Below are 14,549 nucleotides of genomic sequence, written 5' to 3' on the forward strand. Positions count from 1 at the left end.
TTATGAATCCACTAAAAATAAACTAAATTCACCAAATTATCCTGACATATCAGATGATGTTTCCAGAACACGAGATGGACTCTGGCCATCCATACTTTCATAAATCAATAGATAAATATAAGCCAAAACAAGTGGAAATTTTCTACACTGAAACTATTTTGGGCTTCACCATAATCAGATATCAAGGTTTTGCTGCAAAAGCACAAAATGTTTCTACCTGAAGGAAAACTTATTTAAAACCCAATGAAGCATTGAACCTTAAAGCATTTTACTGATGTCTGTAAAGACAACAATGGAGGTGGTCCTGCTAATGGTAGAGTAGCTATCCTGTTGGGCGGTCATACTCATATTCAACATATCCCACTTAATACTGTTCTGGAAGCAGTAACTGTTTGTAGGATTTCTCATTACAGTATGTTCCATTTATTTACCACTGGTCATAGTATGTCTGACAGTCATGATCTCCTTTCTTAATAATAGAGTTCTTCTATATGCCTACCCACTTGTATTTTGGAAATTGGATTATGCTGACTGGAATACTTTTTTTTATCTTTCAAAATTTAATGCTGAAGCATTCATCGCCAATGGCAATCATACATAACAGCATGTAGCTTTTCTTTCTGATGGCTACAAAAATTTTGCACCCATCCTGTTGTCTTACTGGCAGCTGTTTGAATTGAATGCCCTGATTTTGTGCTAATCTACACTGATGGTTCAAATTCTGAGGACCTAGTGGGACCTTTTGCCATCTTTACAGGCAGCATTATATCTTCACAAATCCCACTAAAGTGTACCAACTTTAGCTGAGCTGTATGCAATATAGCTTGCACTAATACATCAGATTGTATCACTACCAAAGGTAGACTCGCAAAGTTCTCTTTAGGCAGTAAAAAAAAAAAGTCTGGAGCTACAAAAGCATCTAGTGCTCTCTTCAATCTAACAACTGCTGTTCCAGTTATGGCAGCTGCATCATGGCAATCATACATACCAGCGTGTAGCATTTTTTTCCTCTTTTTTTTTTTTTTTTTTTCTCATCCTACCGAAAATTTCCACCCATGTTGTAGTCTACCCTCAGCTCTTCAAAGCTCATAGAACTGAATACTCAGATTTTGTATCTGTCTACACAGATCACATAAAATTGGATTACCTAGATCATTTGCCATCTTTCCAAACAACATTATTTCTGCACAAATCCTGCTAGAGTATAAAATCTTTACAGTTGAGCTGTATGTGATAGAGCATGTACTAAAATACATCAGATTTCATTGCTACCAAATGTGCATAAATACATTTGGACTTGCAATGTTCTCTTCGGGCTATAAGAAGTCTAGAGCTCCGGAAACCTCCTGTGCTCTCTCTCTCGAATCCAACCTCCTCTTTCAGTTATGGAGTCCACACTTCGGTGTATACTTCTGTGTTTCCCAAGACATGTTATGAGTAAGGGAAATGAGGCTGCAGATACATCAGCTTGGTCAGCTCGTTTCTCAAATATCCATCCTCTATCTGTACCTACACTGATTACCAGCAGATTATCAGACACAAACTTCTTTTCCAGTGGCAGTCATTTCGAAATAGAGACACTAATCATAAGCTCTACCAAATTCAGCCTGAAATTAAATTATGAACAATCTGGCCTATGCAGGGTTCGAACAGCAGAAATTCTACTAGCTCAGCTCTGCATAGGTCATAGTCATCTCTCTCTCTCTCTCTCTCTCTCTCACACACACACACACACCTTCCTTTTGAAGGGTGATAATATACCTGTGTGAAAGTTATGTAATGCTAGACTCAGTATTCATCATATTTTAATTGATTGTCCTTGTTTCATGAATGACCGCAGTCATTGCTACCAAAAGTGCATAAATATATTTTATATATATATATATATATATTTACTTTATATATATATATATATATATATATATATATATATATAAAAAGTAAATATATTGGACTTCCAATGTTACTAACATTCATAATCCTTCTGAGCCCTAAACACTGAGGCAGATTTTTATCACTCAACAGATGCCTTATTTGTTTTTAAATTTTTACAAACAGTTAGCATCTTTTAGATTGTTTGTGCATTTTATGGATGCAGTCGTCTCTTGTATATATCGTTTTAACATCTTTTTTTTTTTTTTTTGTGTTTTGAACGTTTTACCTTTTTTCATTAATAATTTTACACTTGATTTTTGTTCATTTTTTATATACTTGTTTTTGTATGTTTCTTTTTAGAATTACATTTATGTACATTTCTTTCTATATCCATTTGTCATATTTTACTATTTTTTTTTAAACTTGTATACTGCTGTAATTTATGACCCATTTAGTATGACTATAACTGTCTTTGTACCATAAAACACCAAACAAACAGTCTTTGTTCAGCTTCTTGAAACTTTTCTTTGATGGAAAGCTCATATTTCTTGAACATATTTGTAAATTTAGGGGAAAGTGCAAGCAAGCATTGTATCTCCTTCACACTCTCTCATCTACTGGATGGGATGCAGAACAATCTTCATTATTTCACCTTTATCATGCACTTGTACGTTCAAAGCTGGATTATGTGTCCCAAGTCTGTGGTTCTGCAAGGTAAAATAATCTATGACGATTTAATCCTATCCATTATCAGAGATTACAGATAGCTGCTGGTCTTTTCTCACATCGCCTATTCATATTCTTTAAGTTGTGGCAAGTGAACCAGCTCAGTCACTCAAATGGAATCATTCATCTCTTAACTATGCCCTAAAAATAAAGTATCTTCCAGAACATCCTACATGGACTAGTATCTTTTCATTCGGTATATCACACACATCAGATTGCCATACAACCTTTTGGTATGAGTTTTAATAACATTACCTGTTCTGAATATAACAGCCTTCCTCCAGTTTAGGATTGAATTCCATCATACAACTGCTCAATGTACTGATTAAGGAAATCTGACACTCGATTGTCTGTCTACATGAAGTTATTTAATGTGCACAGAGCAGAACACTGATTTCTTTTCCATATGTACTGAAGGTTCAAAATCTAAGACCTCTGTTGGCTGTGCTGCTGTATTTTCTGATTTTGTCATATCTAATGAGATTTCATTTCATTGCAGTAACTATACAACAGAGTTGCATGCAATTTAGCCTGCACTGCTGCATATAAAAGAAAAATTGTACATAAAGTGTCGAATTTATACAAATCATATAGGACATCTTTGTAACACTTGGGATGAAACCAGCAACATCAGCGACGAAAACTAAGAGCTAGATGCATATGATCTAATCGAGTATTTCTCAATTGCCAGGCCACAGCCCAGTACTGGACCATGAGAAGTTCTGGAATTTATCATTTTAGTTTTCTAAGCATTTTTCATGAATAAATATTTTATAGTGAAAATATTCTGAGGAGAATAATATTCGTGATTGTGTCGAAAAGCTCAGATCCAGAACACCTAAATAACATCTGTATAGCAAATGTCAGTGACCAAGCCGAATATTTCTAAACATGGAAGTATTCATGAATTATCGAGAATTTTGAGATATCGAATTCTTTCAACATTCGGGAAAAGGAATACCGCTGTTTATGACTGGCCATAAAAATTGCCTTGCAAGGTTTAACAGCTGCTGTACAAATTTAGGGTCCTTAATTTTGAAATTCAAGTGTTCTGGATCCCTGGCCATATTGGTATTAAGGAAAATGAGACTGTAGTTTCAGCTGCTAGATCAACTCATGCATTTTCCAAGTGCTGTTTCTCATCCCATATACAGAATATAGTCCTTTTATAAGATCAGAGTTAACACAGTGGCAGATATCATGGTAGAAAGCACTGACAAATATATTACATGAGATTGAGCCAATAATTGAGCTTTGGCAGTGAAGTGAATGGAGAAAAAGAAGATAGTTAGTTGTTCTTGTTAGGCTTCACATGGGGACACAGTCATCTTATACATTTGTATCTACTGAAGGCTGATGGACCCACCAATGTGAACTATGCGTCAAGCATCCCATCATTTGTCATGTTCTGGTGGAATGCCAGCACTTCACTTGAGAATGGAATGAAGTTTTTACTACACTGGTTGAGCTATGCACACTCAGTCAGATCTTATCAGACTCAGATAATTTGCACATAGTTTTTATCTTTTTAAAAAGAATTAATATTTGTATATTTGATTATAATTTCTATTTATATGTAGATACTGCCTTTGCTTTACTGAATTTTTAAAATTTATCATTTGCACCTAACATGGTATTTACTATTTTATCTGTTTATTATTTCTTATTGTTTCTAAACATGGAAGTATAACTGTGACCTTTGGTTTGGTGCAGTATGACCTCTGCTGATCTTGCACTAATAAACTCCAAATCAACGAACTATATTACACCAGCTTCAACACCATACACAGTTAGTTATTGCGGTTGGCCCTCAGTATAGTGATAAAATAATAATAAATTTTAGTTTAATCCTTTATCCAAGTGTGAGCAAACAAAGTTTGCACCTGAAAGTATCTTCAGGACTGGGGTAAGGTGGTACAACACCAGGGCACTCCTTGAAAAGGTGGAGCAAGCTACCAACACTCCTATCTCAGTATCTCCCATAATGCAAAACACATCTCCTTGCGGATATGTCTAATGTTATGCATTAAGGGAAGGGCCACAACCCTTGTTCATCCATGTGTGTTATGATGAACTCGAAAGAAAGATCATCGAATCCAAAGAAATTTTACTAGATTCATCACATATTAACAACAGCCTTAGTTTCAATCTCTCTCTGATGCACACATTGCCACTATTCAGTATTGGCACACTAGTGGCAGCTCACGCACATAGCCGACTTTAATTAGAACTGAAGCTCGCATTCCTGTTTTTAAATGTACTTGTCTTTTATACTAGATCTGTTAATGTAATTTTATCATGTCTCTGTCATTTTTTGTATAATTCTTTACCTGTGATACCTGAAGAAGCTGAATCATTCAACGAAACTAGTTGTATCTTAATATTAAACCTTGTTGTTTTTTCATTCTCGGTATATAGTCATTTAAACTAATTTTATTTATATATATATATATATATATATATCCATATGTATAATTCCTCTTTCTTTTCAATTCCTTTGACAAAAATAATGTGATCTAGTGCGATTTCAAAATCTACACTACTGACACATGGTTAAAATTTCATTTGTTATGCTATTATTTCCGAGTACTACCTCATGAAGTCTCATCAATAAACTCATAAGATTGAGACTCTCACTTTTGGTACTAGTCTTATATTCCATTACCTAATTTTCTTATCATGAGAATTGAAACCATAAGAGTGTTAGTCTTATGATTGTGATAATAATAACCAGGAATACTGGATTTTATGACATTGCAATTGTATAGTGTCTTTTTGAAAGTTAGCATACTTTTAAACTTCACTTTATTTATGCACATAATAAATGCAATTTGTTACTAATATTTAAAATTATTAGCTCATTCAATTCTCTTGTCAATCATTAAAAATCTTGGTGTGTAAATATGTGAGCTAATCCAATAATAATGAAATGCTTATGTCTTGCTTGGCATAAGCAAGTGCTACAACATTTCAATGGGTAGTTCATTGCATGATGTGGAAAGTTCATTTAAATTTAGTCACCTTAGTGTCACAGACAAGATAATGAAAAATTTAATTAGAAATCATATCCTGCATATCCTTGATAGAGATTACTTGTTGGGAGTAGCAAACTTTTTTAAGGAGAGATTTGATTATAACAAACCTTATTTATTTATTTATTTATTTATTTATTTTTATGAAGACGTCACACCAGAAATAGGTTAAGCTAAGAGCTGTGGTGTGTTTCTTTGGACTTTTGGAAAGCTTATCTTATAAGATTGTTAGCATATCATATAAGAATCCACTGATTAAAATGTACCAAACTGGTACTGATGATTACCAAATTAATGCCCACACATATCAATAATATGCTATAGATTTTGCAATCTTTTGTGTGGAACTAATATGAAAAAATTAAAAATAAAATAAATAAATAATGTAGGAATTTGGTTAAGTAGAAAACAGTGATTAGTTTTTGAACTGGGATTGGATGCCCTGTGGTACATTGTTATGGCCCTCATTGTTTAATATATTTAAATTGATTTTGGTTAAGATATTAAAAATTAAATTTCTCTCTTTACAGATAATGTGAAGCTGGGTAGAGTGTTATGTTCAGTTGATCTCGGTTCTTTACAGGATGATAAAAAAAGATTGGAAGAGTGGACAGGGAAGTGGGATTTAAAATTTAGTATGAATAAATGTAAGTATTTGTGATTAAGAAAGTAGTATTAAAAATGGATATACACTATCTACCAATAATTGTCTGGACACTTTAGCAATTTACAATTGATACCAGCAGGTGAACCCTAATATTGGGTATGTCCACCTTTGGCTTTGATCACTTCTGGACCCTTTGGGGAAGGCTTTCCACCAGTGTGTGGCAAACATCAGGTTGAATTTGTCTCCATTCCTCCATTAAAGCAGCATTGAGTTTAGCGACAGATCAAAGACTTGCTATTCTGGGCCTCAGTTGGCACTCCAATTCATCCCACAGGTATTCAATCGGTTGAGGTCAGAACTCTGTGCTATCAGGGGTGCACACCCATCTTTTCATACCCCTCCATAACAGCTGCAACTTTGTGGCATGGGGCTTTGTCATCTTGATAGTAGCATAGGTCCGTTCCACAAAACTCCACAGTGTGAGTAGCACATGATTATCCTGAATATCCAGGTACTGAGTTGCCTTTATGGAACAACAGACAATAACCAGTGGATCCACTCCAAACCAGCTGAATGCACCCCACACCATTACTCCTCCCCCACCAAACTTTACTGAGGGTACAACACACTTGGTATCAAGCGTTAAACCAGGCTGCTTCCACAACCACACCCTGTCATCAGACTTGAAACAGGTGAGCTTTGATTCATCACTCCATAGTACTGTTTTCCACTAGTCAATTGTGCAGTTAACATGCTCTTTGCACAAGGCCAGACAAACTGCCTTGTTCGTTGTTGTGATGTTTGGCTTGTGTGCCACTGCTCTTCCATAGAATCCCAAATGGAGTTCTTTTCGTACAGTATTAAAGCTCATCATGGTGTTACTGGAGCTCTGCAACTCATCACAGATGGTCTGTGCCGATTGTAGCTGGTTTTTGCATGCCACCTGTTTTAACACCTTCCTCTCCCTGTCAGTCTTTTTTGGCAGCCGCCCTGGATATTTTCCTGCACTTGTGATGCCAGAATGTCTCTGTTTGTTGATCACATTGCCAACCATTGATTTTGGATGCTCCAGTTGAGTGCCGATGGCATGTATGGACATGCCATCAATGTGACTGCCCATGATGACACTTCTCTCGAAGTCATCGAGTTCATGTCATGTCACCTGTATTCAGCTGATATGATGAAATACTGCTTCCTACTATCTGCACACTGTTTTTTATGTTATTAACAAATCTGGAATGTTCCATAACTTCAAATAACAGTGGTGTCCGGACAATTATTGGTAGATAGTGTTACCAATTATTAGTTGTTAGCGGACAGGTTTTATTATATGAATGTAAAGAGTTTTGTGTTTTTGGTTGATAGAGAATTCAAATTCCAAATTGCACTGGTAAAACAACTAATAAATCTCAACTGATTGTATATTAAAAGAAATTTTGCTGTAGGAGAAAGGAAATCATCATCCCACTAAACAGGTTTTTTTCTACACCTAATATTGGATTATGGCTCAAAATTCACCCAAGTTTTTATTAGATGTTATAATTAATTGCATAGAAGGATTTTTTTTTTATCATGATCACTATGAAATTGATTGATTTATTGTGTAAGATAGATGACAGGAATTTGTTGCACTTAGCTGAAGTAGGTTTTCAAAGAGATGGCAAAGAATAGAAAGTATGTGAAATGACTACAGTAGTGGATTATAGAAGCAGTGAATTTGTATAGCTTTAAGAAGGAAGTGGGTAGTTACAGCTGGAGAATATGTTAATTATAAATTTATGTATGTAGCTACCTAGTTTATACATGATTCATGTCTGTATATGTAAGTAACAAAAAATAATAAAGTTTTATTAAATATTTTAAGAAGTATTTGAGAGAATAAAAGGGAAGGAGAAGATATTTACAAGCCATCCTGTATATGGTGTGATTAATCTCATGCTATGTGTATTTGGTCATCACAGTTATGATTGGCATGATTTTGTTTCCAGTACAGAGTTAATCTTAGGCTTGAGGATTGGTTTTCCTTTGTATGTGCCTGCATTTTCCCTCACAAATATAAAACCAACCCCCAAGCATATTTAGTAGTAATAGTAGTTATATATAGTCTCAAAGTGTAAGACTTTAAAAAACTCTCTCATGAGGTGACACATAGTTTAAATTGTGTGTTTGGAATGCTGCTGAAAGAAAAGTAAGTTTTTCTAATTTTAGTTAATAATATTAAATTGATTTATGGTATTTTTTTTTTTGTTTTATATGCAAGTATGAGAGATTGAGTTATTTAGATATAAGAAAAACTTCTTGTATAATTGTATTGAAGTTGTCAGTAAAGCATCGATGTATGGCAGCCAAGATGTCTTTGTTGGGTGAGTTGATATACGAAAATTGAAAGATTGGTGGAAAGAAAGTATGTTTGGGAGCACATATGTAGTAAGTCTTATGAGAGAGAGAGAGAGTGCCTTTTTTATTTTTTTTTTCAAATGCTGTGTTCATATACGAGGTTGGTTGGTCAACCTATAGTGCATTGGTACCGTGTATGAGTAGTGGGTTGGGAAAGGAGGAACTTATTTACATTTGATTTAAATGACTGTAAATTGTATTCCTTGGGGAATACAGCAGGTGGGAGACTGTTCTGCAGTGCAGAAGTTGCAGGGATGAAGGAGGAGGAAAAGAAACTTGTTCTGTTAGTTTCTAGGTGTACTGTGAAGGGATGTTGAGCAGCAGCTGCATGTGTTACAATGAGCTTAGTACTGAGTGGAGGAATTATTGATGTTATTTCAGATCAGCATTTCCCATTGAAATATTTGTAGAATACACATATTGCAGAAACCATACGTCTGTGTGAAAGTGGGGGGAAGAGTTGGTAAGGGATGGGTCATTACTAAGTCTAATTGCTCTCCTCTGTTCAATACAGAGTCAAGCACTTTGAGAGAGCTTTTAGGTGCCCCACCCCATATGTGGGAGCAGTATTCAATAGCTGGGCAGATTTGTGATTTGTATAATGTTAACAGCTGTTCAGGGGTGAAGTAACATCTTGAGTGAAAGAGAAATCCTAGTTTTTTGAAGCTGAGGATGCAGTGGTTGTGCTGTGTTTATGCCAGGAGAGGTTTTAAGGTGAGGGTAATTCCAAGAAGAGAGATCTCAAATTGTCTGGAAATTGGAGTATCGTCAAAAAAGATACTAGGAAAAATGGTTCTTTTTTATGGGAAATAGTACAGAACTGGGTTTTATTAGCATTGAAATTGATTAGGTTATCTAACCCCATTGTAGGATGGCTTGGAGATCAGAATTAAGGATGGTGGTGGTAGTTGATGTTCTGTAGGTTGAGGTGAGTTGTGTAGGGTAAGGTTTATCAAATGCAAGCGAGGAGTGTAGTATGCTGTTGTCTGCCAAACTGTATTGGGTTGGAGGTCAATTGAGGTAGGTTATTGATAAATAGCAGGAAGAGGACAGAATGTTGTGGAACCCCAGCATTAATTGAATGGTGAGAGGATAGGGAGCCATCCACCATCACACAGAGTGTGTATCCAGACAGAAAGCTGGCAATCCAACTACAGAAGTCCTGAGTCAGCCTGAATGATGGTAGTTTGCGTAGTAAGCCTTTGTGCCAGACCTGGTCAAATCCTTTGGAGATTTCAAGTGCAACCACTTGAGATTCACCAAACTTTTCCATGGCATTTGCCCAGAGATGGGTGTCATATGTGATCAGATTTCCTGTTGATCAGCAGCGACGGAATCCATACTGGAAGTCATTTATTAGGTGGGTGTCTTCAAGGTAATGTAGGAGTTGGGAATTGATGATTTTTTCCATTACTTTTGACAGGACTGAGGTAAGCGAGATAGGGCAGTAGTTCGACGGCAATGACTTGTCACTCTGCTTGGGAATAGGCTGAATATAGGCCAATTTCCAGTTTGTGGGATATATTCCAGTAGAGCAAGAGAGTATATATAGGTGACATAGGATAGGAGTCAGTTCTGGTGCGCAAACTTTCAGGACAATTGGGAGAATGCTATCAGGGCCAGGAGACTTTTTTACGTCTAATTTGGACAGTATTTTTCTGATCTCATCCTGGCAAAAGGATATAAACATTTGGATATAAACTTCACAAACATTTGGTTGGTGAGAACAAAATACTCAATAGTAGATTAGATAACTGATTTATACAGACAAATCAGCCTTGAGAAAACACCTGATTTACAGACAAAAAAATACAAGTGGTGGGCAGTAGATGGCATTAATGTAGGTGATGATGGTAGTAGCAGTTTGCTGTAGTTAGTGGATGGAGTGGTGGTGGTGGAGATGGAGAGTTGTAGAGTAGGTGCCCTCCCTCAATGAGTCATTGGACTCCTTGGACATGTCACATAATAATAATAATAATAATAATATTGACAGAAATCTGTAAAATGTTAATGTTGAAAGCACAGTGGTAGATGGGTAGGAGAACAGTGAGGATCTCAAGAAGGAAATGGTGTGCTTACAGATAGGCCGTAACAAAACAAGGCATGAAATTAAAAGATTTCAGTCAAGATTAGTAGAGCAGAGAAGAGAAAAACAGAATAGGTGTGAGGATAGGAACAAGATCATACAAATAAAACAGAGAAACAGGGAAAGGAGAAATAATTTTAATGGTGATTGTATATTAAGAGGAGCACTTAATAAAAGGGTGATAGAATCTTTTCCTGTTGCAAAAATTAATAATATTAGTACAACAATCAGGATGCAAAAAAAAGTAAGGTGTAATGACAGTGATGACCTCCAGAGGTGAGAGGTATTGTATAAAGAAGGATGTGAAGGGGATATTGAAAGAAGAGATAGAGGGTGAAGATTGTATATCTGCTTCCATTCTGTGAAAGATGCAAATTGAGGAGGAGTCAGTTATAGCAAATGAATCAATGATTAGTTTTAGAGGAAATGATGTGTAGTTTGTTGATGTATAGTCTGAATTTGATGAATGGAATGACTTATAATGCTGATGGACTGCTCTTAAATGGATTCATAATTAGATGTCTAGAGAGAGTTTTGTTCCCTGAAAGTATAAAGTCAGGAAAACTGAAACATTTATGGCAGATGTAGATGAGTATGTGTGCAGGCACCCATGTGACGAGTAAGTGCAAGAATCACCAAAAAATGCTAAATCTAACCTCTCAGAAACAGTATTGATGGGACAGTCAATACAGCATGTTAAGGTGGTTGGGAGCTTAAGGAAATGTTACAGTTCATATATATATATATATATATATGTATAATATGTATTAAAGCTTGAATTATCAAAAATAAGAGGAGGAGTTTTTAGCATTGATAAGTGCAAACTTGCCAAACATTATAGGTCTTAGTGAGACCTGGTTAACAGCAGATGATGTAGTTACAGAGATAGAATGTGCAGTGACAGTGTATATAAGAGATAATTACTTGAAGCAGCATGTGACTCTGGGTATGAAAGTGTTTGATCTGATCATAGAGTTGGAAGATCTGACCATAACTAAGGAGGCCACATTGCTTCTGTTTGAGGAGGGTGAACATGTAGTCTTGATTTGGGTTGCGAAATATGTGGAATGTTCAGTTAAAAAGGAGTACATGTGGAACTACAATGCAGATGATTGTAACAAGCTTCAAAGACAACTTGAAATGCCATGGCATAAAAATCTGTAAAGGCAGGATGTTAGCAGTGCATGGGGAATAGTCAAGGAAGCAAGAAAGGAAGCATTATCAGATTCTATACCCAATGTCAGGACAGTCAATCATGGAAGTTATCTCTCAATATTCAACCCAGGGTTTAAAAATGTTAAAGAAATTTTAATTTATTTATTTATTAAAAGTAGAAATTTTAACATACAAGAGAAGAGTGAGAAAGAGAGAGATAAGTAGTGTCGTTAAACAGGATCTGCATAAAAAAAAAAGACAGTTGTTCAGGCATGTAAGGAGAAGGTGAACAGCACAGCTCACCAATAGTGCAAGGCACAAGCAAGAAAGGTGATCAACATGGTAAGGAAGGCAAAATTAGATTATGCAAAAAAAAAAAAAAAATTATTCAGTCAAGCAAAGGAAATACCAGAAAATTCTTTTATTATGTGGTTAGTATGAGGAACAATGACTGTGGAAGGATAACTTTAATGAATGCTGTGGAAGTGCAGTGACAGAAGGCAAAATAGTTGGGTTACTGAGTTACCACATTGCAGGAGTATGTTAACCAAGAGAGGATATTGTTTTTTTTTACTGGGCCTGATGTGAGAATAGAGGTTGATGAATTACTTAGTACTTAGGAAGTACATAGGACTTGCAGAATCCCAGTGCAAATAAAGTGGTTGGATTAGATGGGATATCAGCTTGCATTTTATGAGAATGTACAAAGGAACTGGCTGTTCCTCTGACCAGGCTGTTTCATTTATATCTTGGTTCTGCTCAAGGTCTCAAAGGAGTTGAAGAAGGGCAGAATTATTCCTTTATATTATTATTATTATTATTATTAAGAGAGACCTCTAGGGAGTAAGAGACATGACGAGGGAGGCCACATACTACATGCACCAACTATCATACTTATTCTTGAATTCATTCACAGTGCTTGCACTCGCAACATTTAATGGCAATCCATTCCAATCACGCACCACCCTATGAGAGACAAATCTAGCCCTCATCCCCTTAGCAGCATTCATTCTCAGCTTTCAAGGATGCTCTCTTGTCCTTCCCCTACCCTCAATAAAGTGAAAAATTCCATCAACTGAAATCCTTTCAGGAGTTTGTAAGTCTCGATCATATCGCCACTCTTTCTCCTGTTTGCTAGTGTCTGCAGTCTCAAATTCTCAATCTATCTTCATAATCAATATTCCATAATCTAGATATCATTTTTAACTCTCCTTTGCACTCTCTCTCTAATATATCAGAATTACAACGGAAACCAGAAGACCAGACCTGTGCAAAATAGTCCAAGTAAGGACTTATGAGATAAGACCTCAAGGTGTTATCTTATAAGACCTTGTGATATCAAGGCCCTGTAAAGAGGCAAAATGATATCCTTATGTTTACATGTGAATGTTCGTTTCAGTATTGCAATTATTTTTCAGTTCTGTTTGCAATCTTTGGTACATTGCCCCTGAACTTCAACTTCTTACCTACTAACACTCCATGATACTTAGCCTCATCAGTTTCTTCTAGCATAATCCCACAAATATAATACAACATTGGATATGTAATCACACCCAAGTGCATGACTTTACATTTACTGACTTTCAACTGACATTCATTTTCTCATGCCCAAAATTCCAGCCTATTCAAATCATTCTAGAAGTACTGCATATCAGCAGCATTCCTGATTACCCTACCTATCTTTGCATCATGAGCAAATAGCTGTGTGTTGCTTGTCAAATCCTTCCCAATATCATTAATGTATAGATTGAATAACAGTGAAACAAGCACTGATCCTAGTGGTACACCACTGGTTACCTTAACTCTTGCAGACTCACATCCCCCATATACCACTTTTTGATATCTGTTTGTCAGCCATTCTGTTATCCATGCTAATAATCTATAATCCAAACCCATATTTCTCCAATTTGTGCAACATAATTAATAAATTACACAATAACCACAGTAATTAACTTTAATGAAATGAAAGTATAGATATTTCATACTGAAAATAACAGTACATCATCAGTGTGTAGAAACAGGCAAGCAAAGGAACTGGATTACAAAGTACATACAGCAGGCGGTGGTTTACTAATTAAAAACTGTTGCCGTGTGCTAGAAATTGGTATTGATAAATAATATTAAAAATATTATTAAACAACTATTTTTGATGGTTACATAAAATAAGAATCTCCCAAACTTTTGGGAGAGACAGACAATCATTCTGATTCAGATTTGGCTGATGTAAAAGGGTTTCACAACTTGCTTTGAAAAGGTGTTCATATTTAAACCTGCATCTATGGAGATGACAAGCTTTATCCTGCTGGATATTTTGTTTAGTGTCAATATGTTGTGCCCGACAAGACTTTTGAGATTCAATATAATATTGATGTTCATTAATTATTTTTTCTACAGAACAGCCTGTTGTCCAAGGTATGTTAGATTACATTCCCACTGTATGTGATAAATGCCAGTTTGTCTTTTGTAGATGGCAACAGATGAGAAATTTTGTTGGTCAGAAAATATATGGGAATGAGATGATACTTCTTCAAAATTCTACCAACTGGTTCCAAGATGCCAGAAATATAAGGGATTGGAACTCTGTGCACATTAGTATGTTCTCAATAGTGCACAATAGTATGTCCTCAGGATTCTTCAACAGACCACTGTTGAAGAATCCTGAGGTGTTGAA

At 35.8% G+C, this 14,549-nt stretch overlaps 1 protein-coding gene across 4 annotated transcripts in view; it reads left to right on the forward strand.

The window, feature by feature from the left end:
• mv (lysosomal-trafficking regulator mauve) overlaps nucleotides 1-14,549 on the forward strand; it is a 1,073,830-nt gene that overhangs the window by 336,066 nt on the left and 723,215 nt on the right. For all 4 annotated transcript variants that reach the window (XM_090399251.1, XM_090399254.1, XM_090399252.1 and 1 more), the window contains exon 17: nucleotides 6,164-6,280. In XM_090399251.1, coding sequence (XP_090255377.1) covers nucleotides 6,164-6,280 — 117 coding nt within the window. The remainder of the gene's footprint in view (nucleotides 1-6,163; nucleotides 6,281-14,549) is intronic.

This window comes from Typopeltis vanoorti, chromosome 10, assembly GCF_054136105.1.
Source record: "Typopeltis vanoorti isolate ZY-2024b chromosome 10, IOZ_Tvanoo_1.0, whole genome shotgun sequence".
Lineage (NCBI taxonomy): Eukaryota > Metazoa > Arthropoda > Arachnida > Uropygi > Thelyphonidae > Typopeltis > Typopeltis vanoorti.